At 38.9% G+C, this 18,580-nt stretch overlaps 1 protein-coding gene across 5 annotated transcripts in view; it reads left to right on the forward strand.

The window, feature by feature from the left end:
* Positions 1 to 18,580, forward strand: part of si:dkey-237h12.3 (teneurin-3) — a 150,807-nt gene that overhangs the window by 91,129 nt on the left and 41,098 nt on the right. For 2 of the 5 annotated variants that reach the window (XM_041991187.1, XM_041991188.1), the window contains exons 10-16: positions 1,529 to 1,723; positions 2,821 to 3,021; positions 7,673 to 7,858; positions 12,381 to 12,401; positions 12,917 to 12,940; positions 14,059 to 14,205; positions 14,734 to 14,950. In XM_041991187.1, the coding sequence (XP_041847121.1) occupies positions 1,529 to 1,723; positions 2,821 to 3,021; positions 7,673 to 7,858; positions 12,381 to 12,401; positions 12,917 to 12,940; positions 14,059 to 14,205; positions 14,734 to 14,950 (991 nt within the window). The remainder of the gene's footprint in view (positions 1 to 1,528; positions 1,724 to 2,820; positions 3,022 to 7,672; positions 7,859 to 12,380; positions 12,402 to 12,916; positions 12,941 to 14,058; positions 14,206 to 14,733; positions 14,951 to 18,580) is intronic. The other 3 variants (XM_041991190.1, XM_041991191.1, XM_041991189.1) reach the window with 2 other exon arrangements.

The following is an 18,580-nucleotide window of genomic DNA, read 5'->3' on the forward strand; positions in this document are numbered from 1 at the left end:
TTGGTTGTTAAACATTATCCTATTTTTTTTACTCAAAAGTACTATTTAATCAGTGTCTTTGTATGTTATTTGTTCAGTATCTTTAGTACATATATTTACCTCCTATACCTGCTACATTTTTGCCATTTTTACTGCTTCTGACATCTACTTGGTAACAAAAGGGCAGTCTAAAGAAATATTTCAAATCTATGCATGTGGGTCATTAAAAAGAATATCCATCAATCCATTCTCCAAACCTGTTTAGGGGTGGAAGGGGAATATGAGCTCTCCCAGCTGCCATAGGGCGAGATGTGATCCTCACTCCATCACTGGGCTTTGACCCATTATGACCTGGAGCAGCATAAATGTCTTTTTTCTTTTCTTTTTTTTTAACCTCTCAAGCATGGAATAGCATCAACATTTCAAAGAAACTTAATACTTTCTTTTTTTGTAAGATAATCAGAAACATGATCACCTGAAACTCTGCAATGGTTTTTCATTCCATCTTTTACTTTCTTTTGGGGCTGAGGAAATATTAAGGTTCAATTTCAAGAAATCCTTCAGTTTTTAGAAGTCTGTTTTAAATGAAGCCTTCAGTTTGAATGGGTTAAAAGAACGCCCTCATGCCCTTATTTAAATGTAAATATAGCAGTATAAAGGAGAAAAAAAAGTTCTTTGGGATTAAATAAGTTATGAAGCAGTCTGTTCTTGTAAAAGATCAACAAAGTTACAATAAAATGAAAATATTCTTTCTTACAGAAAACACTGCTCTAACACAGCTCTTTAATTGTTTACTTAAAGATGTAGTGTGTAACAAAATCAAAAGTCAATGACAGAAAAATGTAATATATCATTGAAAACTATTGGTATCTGATTGTTTTACTAAAATAACTGTCATATTTTTATTCTCCTAGTATTAGTCATTTATAGCTACTTGCTGTGAGTCCACTTACATGGCAGCTGCCATATATATGTATATATATATATATATATATATATATATATATATATATATATATATATATATATATATATATATATATATGCCACTATTTTTTTGTGGTGTCTCTGAATGGACAAAAACTCTGTGTGAAGCGAGAACAATCTTAAATTTGAAACTGCAGTACTGAAGTATCGGCTTTGTTTGATAGACACTGAAGCACTAGAAAGAAAAAGACAGTACACATGCTCACAGTTTTTAAGTGGTTTCCTGTAGAGCACCTATTGCTGAACGAGAGGCCACTGGACTCAGTCGCAGATTAACACATTTTTACGTACAAAAGAATTTTGAAATTTCAAATACACCTGCATGAAGCCTGCCTCATGGCTTTTTTTTCTTCTTTTTTTTTAACATTCTGATCAAATAATGAGCACCTGCCTTGGACTCCACCATTTTGGCTCCATCACTGACCTATCGGGACAAACTGTACTTGTTTAGAATGGGATCTAAGGGAAACTAGAACTTAAATGAAAGTAATTGTTACAGAACATGAGAAGAGGGGCTTTAGATTTGTAATTTAGGCTCTTAAAACCTGTCATCTCTCCTCAGCTGCCTGTCCTGTGCTGTGCAGCAGTAATGGTCAGTACACCAGGGGGCGCTGTCAGTGCTATAGTGGCTGGAAGGGCAACGAGTGCGATGTTCCTGCCTCCCAATGCATTGATCCTCAGTGCGGGGGACATGGACTGTGTGTTGCTGGAAACTGTGTGTGCAACGCCGGCCACAAAGGAGTCAACTGTGATCAAGGTAATCAAAAGAGAAAAATTCTTCCTGCGGGACTCAAAAGCAGATGGATGTAACAAATTTCTGTGATGCTCAGGGGGAATCGACTCAGAGTGTTGGCGAAACAATCAGTGTTTTCGACTCCACCAAGCGGATAATGCTTTGAAAGTTGTTATTGACATTGTGTGTATAAATTAACTCTCTCTTAGTGTTAAAACCACATCAGGCTACAAGCTAGAGCAGATTGTACATGGCCCATTGATGCAGTCATCTACTGGAGGGCTCCACAGATGACGACACCTGGTAAAATCAATCATTACATGGCATCTGTTTCTCCGTTTACTAAGAAAGGACCACTTTTGTCTTTCTTGTCAACCTCCCTTTCCACCCTTCTACCTCCTTTCACTCCCTTGCATTTAACTTTATCGATCTTCATGCAGATAAAAGGAAATTATCAGCTCAGATTTACATGTGGGAGTTGTTGACCTTACATGCAAAAAGCTATTGAGTTGATTTAATGAATATGTTGTGGTTTTCTTTGAAGTGAAAAAAAAAAAAAAACATGGGAAAATAACAGATATGGGAGGAGGCTGTTTGAGAAATTGGTTCGGGTAAACGATCCTTATCAGTGCCCGGGTAGATTTAAAAAAAAAAAAATGCACAGAAAAAGCAGCTCCTGTGGAAACACAAAAACATTGTTTGAAAATTTTCCCTTGTTAATAATGGGTTAATTATGTTGGTCATAATTGCCAATTATTAACCTAGATCAGCAGGTTGAGCTAAAATTTGTTGATAGTAATTGATTATATCAGTCTAGACACTAATTGTGCTTTGTTTCCTAGTGCTTATAATGGGTCGTAATTATGCTGTCGGACGTACCCTATAATATACCGTAGAGGCGCTAACTGAACAGGGTGGAAAATTACTACAGGCTAACGCCAAAGCCTGCCCACTTTCAGCCATGGCTCACCAGCTATCATCCGACACTCGAGCATTTCCACTCTTAAAAAAGACTTTTGCCTGATAGATTATTCAAAGTGGCCATAGTAATTAAGTAGGTTTGAAATCCAGTTTAGAAGTGGTAAAGTGACATTGCTGTCATGCTCGCTTTGTGTCTGCAGTGGACTGTGTGGACCCGACGTGCTCCGGTCATGGAGCCTGCCATCACGGCGAGTGCCACTGTAACCCGGGCTGGGGAGGCATCAGCTGTGAGATTCTAAAGAGCACTTGTCCAGAGCAGTGCTCCAGTCATGGCACCTTCAATACGGACTCAGGAACCTGCATCTGCGAGGCCAACTGGACCGGGGCGGACTGCTCTATAGGTCAGAAAGCATTTCCCTTTCCTCTTCAACCCTTAAAGATCATTATGTTTATAGTTTATGTGTAATTCAAGGCTGCAGCTCATTTACAGACTTATCAACAGAAAATACAGCTACTTTCCTCGTTAACGTTAACAGTTTGCAAAGTGAAAGAAACACACAAACAGTAAAACACTCGCCTCAGACCCAAGATGACTTAAATTGCTTATTTCATGATGAATAAATATTAAAATTACAAGCTCATTCAAATAAAGCAGGAATTCAAAAACCTGAGAAGCTGGAGCCACAGCAGGTAGTGTTTGACCTTCTGATATGAAAGTAAAATGGGAAACAAGTGATTCTCAGATGAATTGCTGAGTGCTCGTTGTGTTGACTGATTGGATTATTAATCAAGGATTTCAGCTATAATGAAATTTGAATATTTTAATTAAATGTGACAGTTCTGGTGTCTTTTAACTGTTTTGATGAAATCATTGGAGACATAAAGTTAGATAGTTTTAATTCTATCCTGTTGCCTCACCAAAGTTGAAAAAACTTTAGAGAGATAAATCTGCAATCTTTCTTCCATCCATCCCTTTTTATTGATGTTAGTGCAGTGATGTTGGCTGCAATCAGTGCAGTCAGATCTATGGTATTATGTCTTTTTTACTGCTTTTATGGGTAAAGTTTCAGTCACGCTAACAAGTAATTGGCAACATATTTCTCTGTATTTATTCTAAACAAACTCCCTTCTTGCTGTGCTAGACACCAGGTGGCCAAAACAGCAGATGTATACGCCTTTACTAACAGGGTGAAATGAAACATCTCTCGTATGGCACAGCATCCCTACATGTGGGTGTCTGGTTACGGAAGTTAAGGAATAATTGCTGAACTCAGTTACACAAATACTTATGAAATTTTAAGAGAAATTAATGTGATGTCTGCTTTTATTTTTAACGTTTAGCAAATAATCACAGTTTAAGGTGATTCATCAGCTTGATGTGGGGAACGATTTACTTTCTGAAATGAATGTGCCACAGTTTGGAAATAAATCTCTGAGTCAATCATAAATCTTTTTTTCTTTGCCACCTTTTTTTTCCCCCATAGGCGAGCATTAGGAACACAAAATTATTCATTTGTGATGTCCCGCTGATTCATGATCCCAGTCAGCACCCACGGTGATGAATTTTAGCCTTAATTGAGGTTTTACAGCGTTACAATACTGCCACTTGTGTTCTGTTGTTGAGAAATGTTTTAAATCTTTATTTTTTGCATTTTCATTGCAAGATGGATGCAATTGCAGTGCATTTGGAGTGGTTAAAAATGTAACAGCTGCACGGGTAATACACAACATTAAAAATCTTTTGACATCACATCTCAGTGTCTCGGTTCTTCCCCGAGTAGGAGTAAAAAAGTAATCTGAACCGGTAACAGGAAACAAACCTAAAACACAAAAGGCTTGGGTTTGAGAAGACAAATGTTGATATGCAAGTCACTTGTGTTTGGAGAGTTTGTGTTTATAAGTACAGCTTGATCTGCAGAAACTTCAAATCTGCTTACATATGTATATTTATATATATAATATGAGAGAAAGAAAGAGAGAGAGAAAGAGATAACTGCTTCAAAATGTTTTGGATTCAATAATTCAAACTGAGTGTGATCACACCCTCAAAGTTTGGTAATCAACACTTGAATCATGTGCTGATTGTATACGCAGCATATGCTAACAACAAAAGCTTTGGCTCTTTGAGTAACTGAGCATATGCTCTACTTTTGTGTATGTGTGTGCAGTCTTACATTGTAAATAGATTTGTTGAAAATATTTTCCAAAAGAGGCATCGTCTTTGGTAGCAGCTTTTGGTTCTGTAGCGGAAAAGAGACAATTTTGTGTTCCCATCTGTTGCAGTTCAGTAGAGCCTCTATTTGTTATTAGCTTTGTATTTGGTGGGTTTGTCTTCCGACACAGGTAGATTCAGTGTTAGTTCAAAGGCTGGCCCCTCCCATCTGCTATCTGCGCCTGAGATTAAGGTGATTTATGCGCTGTTTCCCACCTCAGAATAAACTCATTCCCTGTGTGTTATACCCCAAGAGGAACACATACCAAGGCAAACAATTAAACCAGAAGTTTCAGTTTGTTTCTGTCAGTATGAAAGGCTGTTAAATATATTTCTCTTGGCTGAACTTGAGCTGAAAATCAAAACATAAGACGGCTGGATGGCATGTTGAAGATGATAGATGCCTTTGTAGACCTTTTGAAGCAGCATGCAGCCAGTGTGGTTGAAGAATGATTATGTGAGAGAAAAAGTTTTTTTTCTTTTTCTCTCTATCTCTCTTTTGTGTCTCTATTTATTTTCTTTTTTTTAAAGAAAAGTAATTTGCTATTCCCTTAAAGCTTTTGAAATTTCAGACACAATCCTCTTGCATAGTAAGACATCTGAGGTTTTTTAAAAGCAGAACAGACGAGGCTGGCCTTAGTGCTGTCCAAAAGTTGGAGATTTTACCCATCTGGATGGGTGGAGGATTCCTTCGTAATTAATGCTGCGGTTCTTCTTCAATTAAATAAACTTTAATTAACAAGCGCGTAGCATGGATCGACCGCCCACAACCCCTATCCAGCTCGAGTCAGGGGCATGTTAAAGGCAGATAAACACTTTTGCTCTAATGAAAAATTGATTGCATAGATTCTATGGGAAGGAGGTATTCCTTTGGAATTGAATGACTCCCCTCCAGAGGCATGCTTAATATTCTACAGTGTCTGCTCAGCTTAATCAGAACCATCCAAGGTCCCTCAATCGAAGAAAAACTCTATTCAGAGAACTGGAACAGACAGTCTTAAAAAAAAAACCCTCAGTAAAAGGGATGAATAATGGCAAAGTAGCATTGCTAGATTGGCTTAAGAATAAAAATTCACAAAAAATTAGTGGATATTTTATCCATGGCCTGATGCTTTTGGAGTTGCAGAATGATGTTGGCTCATTTGGTTTTCTAGAGGGCTAAAGCAAGTTTTCAAAAAAAAGTCACAAACTTTTCTGCTGTGGGATTATATGCTTTTCCTGGAGCATCTCATCACTTAAAATGTAAGGATATACTCTAACTACATTCCTCCAAATGGATTCTGTTACATCACAAAGCTTTGTGGGCTTTTTGTTCAAAAGATTTGATAGAAGCTTTTAGTTCCTGCAAATCAGCATTCCTAACTCTCCGACAAGAGCAGCCACAGCTTGTTGAGCATTAGCTTTAGCCTGTTACAGGCTGATTACCTACCAAGGATTCAGTCATTTGAATTTTCTGAAGATAGCACAGATTCCCAACATCCTCTCTGCTGTTTGTGTCGCTTCATATTTTGAGAAAACATGTTGATCCAGTATCTATGAGTCGTGACAAAAATTTGCTTAAATCCACAACTTTTGCTTCAGTTTGTCAAGCTAAATCTAAATAAAGTTCATACGAGGCAAAAGTGGTTATTCCAGAAGTTTTTAGACCCAAAGTAGTTGCAGTGCTTCATTCGTTCAGGCTTTTTGAACAATGACAAGCTTTTGGTTCATTTTAAGGCCAGTGCACCAGTAACAAAAAATCAAGAGGTCTGTGAAACTATTCTGATGATGTTGAGTTAAAGTAGCTGCACTGACAAAAGTGACAGTAATGGGCTGTTTCCTGTTTATCTGCTTAGTAGAAAAGTCTTTTTTCTATTATGTTAGTGTAATTATTCAGACAGATATTTAATTTATGTGATAAACACCAGTAATTTTTGCATACAGAGAAAAGGTGGTCATTACATAGATTACAAGCAGCTTGTTGAAAAGATAATTTAAGCTCTCTGGAATTAGTTGTTGAAGAAATTTTAGTCAAAATAGATGTGAGCTGAGCTGGAATGCATCCCACTGTTATTATAAAAACATTACATGTTCCCTTTTAATGTCCTGCTTGAGGTTTTATCCCATCAGTGTGCATTGTTGACACATTTCTGCTGGTTTCAGTGCACTCTAAGGACGTTGTGTTTTGTGCGAAACAGCTTTTAAATGAAATGTCAACTTCTGAGAATGGAAGGGTTTGTATTATAGGCTGAACCCATAAAATAATAACACTATCAAGATTAATATCATACTCTTTGAAAGAAAAGTTATGCACTTTTTTCTGCAAATCACTACCCGTTGTGTGTCATGGCTAAGTGGCAGCAGAATAAAAGTTGATAGGGCTTTCAATTTCTTTTGAGTTTCACTCCACTGATGTTTGATATGTCAACTCTGTATTGCACTCAGTACTCATCTAGCAATAAAGAAGTGTGTGCACAACAAATCTATTGAGATCCAAATATCACGAGCAGTAAAAACACATTTTCCGTGTAAAACATCTAAAACTTTTACAAATAGCAGTAATTTTAAGTCACTTTAAATAATACCAGATACAGCAGTGACAAATAAAAATTTATTATAGCACCATTTTTAGGAAAAGTGTTGAAAACAAGTCTTGTTTACAGTTAAACTTATTGGCCCACTTTAACCACAGAAGCGAGCACTTCTCAGCAAACATCAGAGCATTTTTCTGTGCTGGCAGACGCATCTATGCAGAATACAAAAATACACCAGTGCAGAAGGGGCGAAAAAAAAACAAAAACAAAACAGTTTTTTCACAGAACAGAAGCTACATGTCTCAACGGCTCTCTGTTTTGCGACAGAGGTGTGTGTGGTGGACTGTGGTCCCCATGGATCTTGCATCGGCAGTGTGTGTCACTGCGAAGAAGGCTGGACAGGACCAGAATGTGAGCAGAGGGACTGTCACCCACGCTGCATCGACCACGGAGTCTGCCGAGAGGGCAAGTGTGACTGCCACCAGGGCTGGACGGGGGAACACTGCACCATCGGTGAGCCACGGCAACACGTACAGCTCTGCACACCTACACATGTGTCACACAGGGGCACCATCTACAGAGAAAATTCATTTATTGGCAGGCTTAAAAGGGCAACGCTGAAGTGTGAATGTCAGAGAGGGTTTTAGCCACCAGATCCTGATATATTTCTGCCTACACTCTCTTAACAACTATGGTAAGCTCGTCATCAGGACATTTTGGTGGTGTTTTCAGTGCACAAAGATAAACCTAAGATAAACTTCTACGCTACATCAGAGCACTGAACCAAACACTGCAGCCAAGATGTAGTCTGCCATATTTGCTGCTTGAAAACATTTACTTAAGTATTTAAATATGACTTTGAAATAGACATTCTTACTCTTCTTTTCCACAGTACTCCACCAAATGTCATCTTTCTGCAAGGTCTATTTGAATACTTTTGGAGTCATGTTAAAGAGAAGACTTGTGAAATTTGTTAAGACAGAAAAATCAGTATATATGCTATTGGTGAGGAATAAATGACGATGGCAGATAGCACAATTAAAATAAAGGTTTTAGGATCAACTAAAAGAAAGGAAAAAAAAAACACCTTCAAGGTGAAAATGAAATCCCTTGGAATTATTCAGCTGTAGCTCGACACCTCGAGTTGTTAGAGCTTAGATTAAATTAGAGAGATTTCAGTACAGACAGTTCACACGAGGTCTCCAAAATGGCCATTTTAGCACAGTTTGGCATCATTTGTTCTCAAAGTCTCCCAATTGAAGAACCTCAGATTTTAAAAGGTTAAAATATCAGCAGAACAAGAAATTTTGATTTTCTAAAGCAAGTAAAACCTTCTCAGAAACTCCCACTGTTTTCTTAAAACTAAAGTGGCCAGAATAAACATGAAAATAATTGGCTTGATATTCAGAAAATAGTCTCCATTTTGTACTCACCAGCATTAATCAAAAAGCTGTAATGATTTTGGTGTTTTTAGTTGTAAACATGGATGTCAATTTTTTGTGGGAATCTGGGGAAAATCCAGGTACATAAAAAATGTCCTGAGAAGTAAAATAATAATAATGGATATATTGGTAGATTCTCAAAGCACAAAAAGTGCTTCACAATAAATCCATGAGTCCCCATTCATACTTGATCATGGTAAACTACACTGACGGAAACGTGGTAGCCAGTTCACACTAGTGGCTTCTCTGATCACCACCAAATATTCATTTACATGCATACACCAACTGGAGGTGAGAAGACTGAAATGTCTTGCCTTAAGACACAACAACAGGTTGACTGGGATGAAGGGGGATACAAATCTTTAACCCTCTAGTTATGAAACAAACTACTCTACACTACCACCCCAAATATCTTGTCAATTAAATAATAAGAAAACAAGTGTAACCTTGGTTTCAGATATTTCATAGTATACCAAGAGAAGCACAAATTAGATTAAAAACCAGTTATGTTGACAATAAAGAGCCTTTAAATTAACCAGCACAAATTCAGCTTGTTTCTTGTGGCTGTAACATAGGCTACATAAACATGAACCCATTCGGTTAAAATATTCATGATGCACTCAGATCAAAAAAGGCTGTCGACTGGGTTTGCTCTGATAAATAAATGCCATAAGACTATTTCAAATATCTTAATGTTTTTTTTGTTTTTTTTTTGATGGTTCAGGATCAGACAGCACACATAGGTGAAGAAGAGTCATTAACACCTTACATCAAGCTGAACAACAATAACAAGAAAAACCTTTTGCAGTTAACAGCCAGCTGTCACTGCAGCTTGCTGATCGCACATAATTCTACATGATGGCGGGATGTGAATCTAAACTCGGGGCACGTCACGACCCCCTTGCCATTTGGTAAAGTCATCTTTCCACTCGGGACAACTCAGCAACACAATTCATGGTGCGTTGATCAAAACAAACTAAACAAATGTAATCAAATAAGACAAAGAACATAACAGAGCTGTAGAAAGTTCTGGATGTAGCTGTTGTTAGAGATAGTATAGTAGAGATAGAGAGTAGAAGAGAATAGAGATTCCAGGTTGTCTTAGAGTTCCTCTGATGAATAGAGAATAAAGTGGCTTGGAAATCATTTTGACAGCAACTTAATATGATGATGTTAGAAATAAACTTACATGGATGAAGGTTCTCTTCCTTTTCCCACAGTCTTTTATTCTACAGGTGCTGCATATTATCTTATCTGTGCATCTTCTGTCACAACTAATGGCCCTTTCCCACTAGTACCCACTTAGCCCCTATCTTAATTTAGCCGACACCACACCACCCTGGTTTTTGATTGTTCCCATTACAACAGAGGACAATTAAGGCCGCATTCAGTGTGGGCGGGGTCGTCTCAGCAAGGCGGCAAGTAAGTATGGTGAAGTCATTTGTTTGACACACATGAAACAACTATGTGAACCTCCATTAACTGGAAAACTTTCTCATTATGAGTTTCATCGTCCAGCTTTCTCAGGATGTTTTCGTCAGCCAACAAGCACAAACAGGTCTTCACCTCTTCGTTGGACCATGGTGATTGTTTTAGAAATGCTCTCAGCTGCTTCTGCTACTGCCTATGTTGTTATCCAACGTCACAGCTTTGGGGTTGTAAAGATGGCGGGGTCAGGAGTCGCTCTCATGACTCATCCCATGACGTCAAATTTTAGTCAATAGTGGCCTGCAATCTCGATTTTCAACTCGGCTCTGCACCTCCAGAACCCAGACGAAATAAGTGCTAAAAATATATGTACTCGCCCCGGTAAAATCCTGATGGGAACACCTACAAATCGGAAGGGGTGGTGTCGGGCTGGGGTAAGTGGGTACCAGTGGGAAAGGGCCATAACAAGTGCAAATGAAAAAATACTTTTCTAACACCCTCAATTGTGTGTGTGTGTGTCATTTCCTAGTTTTTGTCCACCTATTGTTCAGTTGCCTTTACAGCATGATCCCTCGAAAAAATCACATTAACTTTGAAATTTCTATGAAGCATTTAGATATTCCACCTTTTAGACTGTTAAAGTGATGCTTATGTATTCGTAAGTCAAGGGCAGGTATTAAGGGAGCCAAAAAGCCACGGGTAGGCCTCTTTGGAATATAATTTTTTCTCTGAAATAGCTGTGATTCGCCTGGCATTAATGAGGATAATGAGTTCTGAGATGCCACTTCCTATTGACCTTTAACTCAAACTTCCTTGACACCTTACCTTCTGTCAAAGGTCCTGTAGTTAAACCTTGACACACTGCCTCTAACACCATTCCCCCAAGTGTCATTTCCAACCTCTCAATGACAACACATTCCCTGAGAAAAAAATATCTGGCACTGCAAACTCTTGAACCCTAATTATGTATTTACAAGTTCTCTCATAAGCAATCCTCTGTCTACAGCACAAATCCATTTCTGAGGGGAGACGAGATTGCAGTGAGGGAGTTGTTGGAGGGGTCACATTCCTGATCTTATTAATCTTTCCCTCCTCCGGGCCGCCTGCACATCATCCATTTTCCGCCCCCCTCCCCCTCTGTTCAAGGCTCCCGTCAGGAAAGTAACTTCATGGTTTAGATGCAGTGGTTCTGAATAGGCAGTGCGCTACCTTTTCTTAAAGAAGCGGGGGCTTATTTTGTCTTTCAAATCCTGAATAACTGCCATTCACACAAAGAGCCTTTTAATCACATTACATGGCCAGAGTTTGAATGGAGCACTTCCTTGGTCATTCTTTTGTCGCAACCATCTAGATCCTGTTTTGTATGCAAAGCTTACACTATTGTCATTGCTTTCTCAGCACTGCAGTTTACTGCTAAGGTGTTTTTGATTTGTGTTAGTGTACTGCTAGGTCATTGGCATGCTGCTGTTATAATCACTGAAGCAGAGATGACAAAAAAAGACAAAAAACACAGAAACATAATATTCTGCTTGACGATGCATTCATATTAGAATGAGGCTGAGCCTGTATACACGCTGACAAACAGACAGTGAAATGTTTTGAAATGCACACCCAGATGAAACTGACTCATATGGTCTGATAACAAAGAGTGCTACAGCACTCAGATATCAGTAGAAACAGTATGTTATTCCTTTCTTTTTTCTTTTTTCTTATTTGTAGTGGGTTAGCCTCTCTTGTTTTGGCAAAGAAAAGCAGATGAAGAGTGCGAGCAATGAATATTTTACCGAGGTACAGATGCTGAATTGATTATGTTGCTTCTATAGACAGAAACATAATCACAATTCAAGGCATTGTTACAGGAAAGAAAACGTGGTTTTGACAGTAGAGACATCTATAACTCTAATTAAACACTCAGCCATTTAATTAACAGAGCACACTCTAAAGTTCATCAACCACTGGATTTTTTCCCTTTCGCTGCACCTCCTCAAAATATGCAGCTTCTCTCTTTAGTGTTCCCTTCTCAAATATATTTTCTACTTGTTTTTATTTGCATTCCTTTGCCTAACTCCTACTTATATCCATTCTCTTCTCTATTCTGTGTCTGTATGCCCGTCTGCCTACCTCTCTGTCTCTTTCCAACCCTCTCTTGGCTTACATGTATATAGCCCTGGATTCCAGAGTATCAGGTAAATAACTGTTTTCTCATTGCATGAAATTTATACTCTTCATGTTAGATGTTTTTCTTTTTTTTACTATCCAGCTTGACACTTGTTTTGCTTGACAAAAAAAAAAGTAAAAAAGGTGACCTTTGTAAAAAAAATAAATAAATAAGAATAACTAAATTTCTGAGCTTCCAGCTTCCGTCTCATTTAGATTTTTAAGTCATGTCCTGTCACTCATGTTTAGTGTTAGCTATTCAGCTCAATCAGCGTAAATACTGTGATTTGCATACACAGTCAAGAGGCTGAAATTAGATCAGAAGGAAACACATGGTGAAGACAGTAATATTCAACCAAACAACCTGCAAAGCTTTTTTTTTTTAATATTTAATCCACATATGCAGGCAGATGTGTGCCAGAAACCATTTCCACTTTCTGAAAGTTACACTAAGTAAATGTGTTTGCCAGTCTTCGCACACTGCCACCACAGAGATAAGTAATTTTCTTTTCCAAATGTTTCCCTTTCCTCGGTTGTGTAATAGGAGCAGTCAAGATAGGATATAAAGGTAAATTGAACCACTACCCTCACAAGGGAGATTGTCACGAACAATCCCTCCCTGCCTCTCTGTCTCTCCTAGCACGGCGTATATACACCTGTTTTATGTCCGAGTCGATCATAATGTTTCTGCTGTGATCCTGCTCCCCACCAGATTTGTCCCCTCATCTCCTGTCCGTCTTAACCAGTCTCACACCAGACTCCACGGTCCCTTCTTCACTCCCCTCCCCACCCCCACCCCCCACTGTCGTAACTCCCTGTGTCTGCCAGATTAAACGCCCCAAACTGGTGTGGTTTAGTCATGTTTCGGCTCCCTGTCTTCACCCTCCATTAGAAGGAATGCGATCTGGCAGCAAATGCACTGTTTTCTGTAAATGTGGAGCCTCTTGATCCTTCCTCTTCTTCTCCCTCTTCCCCGTATTTACATATATACCTCCTTTACCCTTTGATGTTGCTGTTACTTCACATGAGTATTTCTAACATCTGCAGTGGGCTATTCCTGCTGTAATTATTTTCAGGCAAAACCAATGAACTTCCCGAGCGAGGGGTTTTTCAGCCTCATAAATGCGATTTGTGCAACTTTGAAAATAAGAATATCCTTGAAATGTTGATTACCATAGAAACATCTTGTGGATTTGATATGAGGACAGCCTTAGATTAAAAAAAATCTCACACTGTGGATTCATGAAATCATATTAAAAGTCATTTAAACCCCTATTGAAAGTTTGATATTAACCCCCAAAAATGCATAAAACTCCACTAAGAATGAGACTTGGCAATGTTGCTCTCCTAGGTAAATTGCTCACTAGGCTTCACCCCCTTTCTCCCATACATTTCACTTCTCACAATAGTTGTACATGCTCCTAAAACTCATGTGAAACGACTGTAACCCCTCACAACCTCCCCTCATGCCCAGTCCTGTCAGAGGTGTTATTGTACTGTATGTTCACTCACTACTGTTTTCTATCATTTTTGTCCCTCCTTTGCCCCCTGTCCACTCTCTATGACCCCCCCACCCCTCTCTCTTTTTTTGCTCTTGTCTTCTGCCTCCTCCCTTACCTTCTCCTCCTGATCTCCTCGCTCTTTATTTGCTGGGCTGTTTCTGACCCGTGCATGATGTGTTGACAGACGGCTGCCCTGGGCTGTGCAACAACAATGGGAGGTGCGTCTTGGATCAGAACGTCTGGCACTGCATCTGCCAGTCAGGTTGGAGAGGGCTCGGTTGCGATGTCGCGACCGAAACACTCTGCTCTGATGGCAAGGATAACGAAGGAGGTAGGAAGAAGTAAAAGCCTTGTATAAATGGTCTCAGAAAAACTTGCATGAAACCTTTAATTGCGCTAGACAGGAAACTAATTTCGTTTTGGTTTCTTTGTGACAATGCTAACAAACAAAATAAATCAATCCTACATAAAACATCAGTGGGAAGGATATGCAAATGTAGCAGCAGAGCATATTGTTAAACAGCACGCCTTAAAATATACAATAGATCAATTAGGAGAGAGGTTGGGATTATATATTAATACTCCTCAAGCTGGATTTCTAAAGAACTTCTCCCTGGCCTGATCAACAAGACAAGAACTTTTGAGGATCATATTAAGTATATTGAAATATTTACTGTCTGTCAGTGCAACATCTTCGTGCTTGCTTTAGTGAACCTAAGTTCAAGCTAAAGGTCATCTGTGTTTACCAAAAGCTCAGCACAGTAATGGAGGTCCTCGTGTTTCCATTGTCAAACCCCAAAGCATTCAGGTCAACAAAGTTTTTCCTCCCTGTCTTGCCTGTCTCCTCCCTGTTAACCAGATGGGCTTGTCGACTGCATGGACCCAGACTGCTGCTTTCAAATCGCCTGCCAGGGTCAAACTTACTGTCGTGGCTCAAATGACCCCTCTGCAGTCGCTGGCCAAGGCCAGAGTGCAGCCACCCAGACTTCATCAAAGAGCTTTTACGAACGCATCAGTTTTTTGATCGGCCCCAGTGGCAGTCACGTGATACCTGGGGATAACCCTTTCAACAGCAGGTAAGCAGCTTTGTGCATTACTGACAGCTCCTTAATTGTTTGGATCGTGTTAGCTGTTTGCCATGTCTCATTACCCACCAAGGGAGGCACCTGTGTTTGTGCAGCCACTCTGAAAGTGTCCAAGAGTCTCACTTCTGTTTGTCTTCGGAGTCAAAGTGACAAGTTTGTTTGCAACAGTTTGGCTACGAGAGGCATTTATTTATTCACTTATCCAAGTGACTAGCCGCTCTAGAGTGAGCTTGTTCCTTAAAAAATAAATAAGTAAATAAACAGCCGTCAAGGCTGTAAAAACATGAGCATTAGCTTGCTTACATCAAGATAACAAGATGGTGTAATTTTATAAAATGTCTCTTTTATTAGAAATACGTATTCATATTTTGTGTCAGTGAGCCAACCATCTCACAGGGCCGTCGTACATCTGAGGCTGGAACACAAATGGAGAAATCTTTGATATTAGCTAGGATCCTTACTAGCTTGAAAAATCTCTTACAACAAAAGAACATCAAACGGGGGTTAGTTTATATTCTAAGTTATCACAGCATGAAAAATGTATCAAAAGTCCACATTTCTGTGCTATGAAATGATATATAACTTGACACAATTTTCACTTTGATATCAAGCTTATGCTTTGGTTCTAATAAAGTTGTTGTTTTATGTTTTGCTGCAAGTTGTGAAGCGCTGCATGTAACGTTATTACCACTCTGCTCTGTGGAAGTTTAGTTCATCTGGTCACTCAGACTTTTGTGCTGACATTTTTCCCTTAAGGTAACTGATGATTATTTTGCTCTTGCTTCTACAGATACCTTAAAAAATATCAACATTCCTCTCAGCTTTGTTTTTAGTGCTAATTAGCAAATTAGTATTTGGATTAACTTTGCTCTGCATGTCCCTTAAAGATTTATCAACCACACTTTCTACAAGTGAGAGTTTAAATGTTGTTCAAAGATATTTTTAACAGCAATGGAAACCTGCATCTAATATTATTTTATATCTGTCTTTTTAGTTTTGACACCTTGTTATGCACCTACACAGTTTCATTCAGCTTGTTGCACGATTTTAAGCTTCAGCGTGTTTATCCAAGGCAAAGTCATTGATTGGAAAGTTTGATGTAAAGGGCAAAAAGACCTACAAAATGAATAGACTACTGTTCTACGTCAATGTGCAAACCAAGGAGAGGGTTATGTTTTTCACCAAAACCTCACTACGTTTTCTTCTGAATCACTTACTGCTTTTTTCTCTTTTTTTTTTTTAAACTGATGGAGAGGAAAATGATTGCCAACTGTGTGCTGAAGGCTTTGGAAATATTTTCTCCAACAGTTTAAAGTAATCCTTATGTAAATAGCATGATTTAGTGAAAATATAGAATGAGGCAATTCTCCTCAGACGGTTTCTTGGTAATCCTCATCCTCATTGTCTTCAGCTTACTGTCAATTGCATGTCTGGCTGTGGCATTAGCCTTATTTTTTAAAAAAAAAAATCATTTTATCTTCTTGTGGAAGTTAGTTTTATATTCAGAAACATAATTTCAGTTCCTCTGCGAACACACATGCCACTAAAATGGCTAAATTAAATTTCATTTTTTTACATTATCTTACCAGCACAAATACTGTACTGGCTGTGGAAATACTTTTTAAAAGACATTAACGTACAGTTTATTGGCAAAATGTGTATGGAGGCTAAATTTTTTTTTAGCGTTCATGTTAGGTTATAAGGTCAATAATTTATCAACAGCTTTTACAAAGTATACTTTCTAAAGGAGTCTCTGAATCATGGCAACAATGGCAAAAAAAAAAAGACTTCCAACAGTAGAGGGGACTGTTGCACCCAGTCGTAGAACATCTGAAGTGGAACGGTACATAAATTGGAAATACTTGGAGGTCATTCCTCTCCTCCCCCCCGCCCCCCGTTTAAGAAGCCATTGTGTAAGCCAAGAGAAGGGGAGCAGATTTCATTGTGGTTTGGTTTCAGAACTCAGCAGTAAACTCGTCCCTTGCTTAACATAGAGAATAAAACATGTGTTGTGGTATAGTGCACTCCCCTCCAAACTACTCCCCCACAATAGTTCCCCAGCCGTATCACATGTCCCCACATAAGTCTCCCACTGGGTTTTCAGATGGTGTTTTTCTACAGCCAGAGTGGGACAATGAAAGATAAGAATGTGTGCATTATATGATTCATTTCTGGAGTTTCAGCAGGTGGTGTTACTTTGGGTTGGTTAAGGGGGGGTTCAGTTCTACTATCATCTGTCTGCCTCTCAAAAGATTAATAGAGACACAGGGAAGAAAGAGTGAGCCTTCGTGGGAGCTCTTAAGTGGCCTTGTTCTTTGAGCCAGTAAATAAACGATGGGAGACGGTTGTGCCAGACATGAAGCGGCAGGGAAATAAGGGAGAAGCTCTAGCTGTTGATCATCCTTGTCTTATATATGTAATGACCCGGAGATAAAGTAGCAAAATGGTACATTTTCTTGCCCACCAATGACAAATGTAGGGAAAAATGCTTTTGAAATTCCACTCTGTGGTTCAGAGGTGGGCAATGAGTAAATGTGGATGAAGAAATATAGCATTGTCTTCCCCTCTTCCCACCTTCGCACTAGAGACTGACTTAACAAATTACTTCACACCTGTGAATTTAGGAATGAGAATCAGTGTTAGACATGTTCTACCTGAAGGCCCTGCAGTCATGATGAATAATGGTTGAGGATATCAGAGGTTTAAATCATGTATGAATCTTCTGCGTCTGTGATTTATAAAGCAAAACGCCAAAGAAAATACAGTTTTTTTAGGTGAAAGCAGGGGAGGAGACGCTGGAGGTGCAAAGCCTTTTGACCAGAAGCAAATCCATTTACCAGCAGGGAAAATCTAAGTGGGGACAGCACATGAGTAATGCTCTCCTATATGCTAGACTAACTACCACAGAGGTGGCCTGAAGTGAAGCATTCAACCCCCCTATCTGCTCAAGTGGCATTACTGTTTGGCCAGCAGTTGAAGGCAGGTTATACAAGGCAGCTGCCAGGCGTGAATGTTTGTAAAAATGTGTCCCGAAAATCTCCACAACTATTAAATGTTTTTCTTTTTTTTTTTCCCCCTCCACCAGAATCCTCAGTATTCCGACTCCTTACAGCTGAATATTTTATTTTTTGTGTGTGAATTGCACTTTTCCTTAACACTTACACTTCTTGTGAACCCACTTTACTAGAACCCCTGTGGCTTTCCCTTTTTGTTTTAACATTGTTTTTTCCCTTTTTTCAAGCCCTTATCATATTTTCTTTGTGATCATTTGCCTTCTGCATTACATTTTTTTGTTTCGAATTGCAATAAAGTGCCTCTTGACACGTGAGCCACCAAGCTTTTTTAGCTTCTCGCATGGAGAGGATATCTGTAACAGAGCTAAAGTGCGTGTTCTACAACTTTTATTGTTGATTATCCTTGATGACAAGTATTACCATAGAAATTTATCAAGTATGCAAGCATAAAACTTTGCTATGAAACAGACAGAAGGGTTTTTTTTTTGGAAGCAATCCTACTGAATAATCATGAATGAGTCACCTTCACTTAAAATACAATTCAAGTAGAATTCTCTTTTTGGTTGGGCTAGGGTAATAACAATTCTCTGAATATTCTACTCGTTTA

This window comes from Melanotaenia boesemani, chromosome 7 (assembly GCF_017639745.1).
Source record: "Melanotaenia boesemani isolate fMelBoe1 chromosome 7, fMelBoe1.pri, whole genome shotgun sequence".
NCBI classification, from domain to species: domain Eukaryota; kingdom Metazoa; phylum Chordata; class Actinopteri; order Atheriniformes; family Melanotaeniidae; genus Melanotaenia; species Melanotaenia boesemani.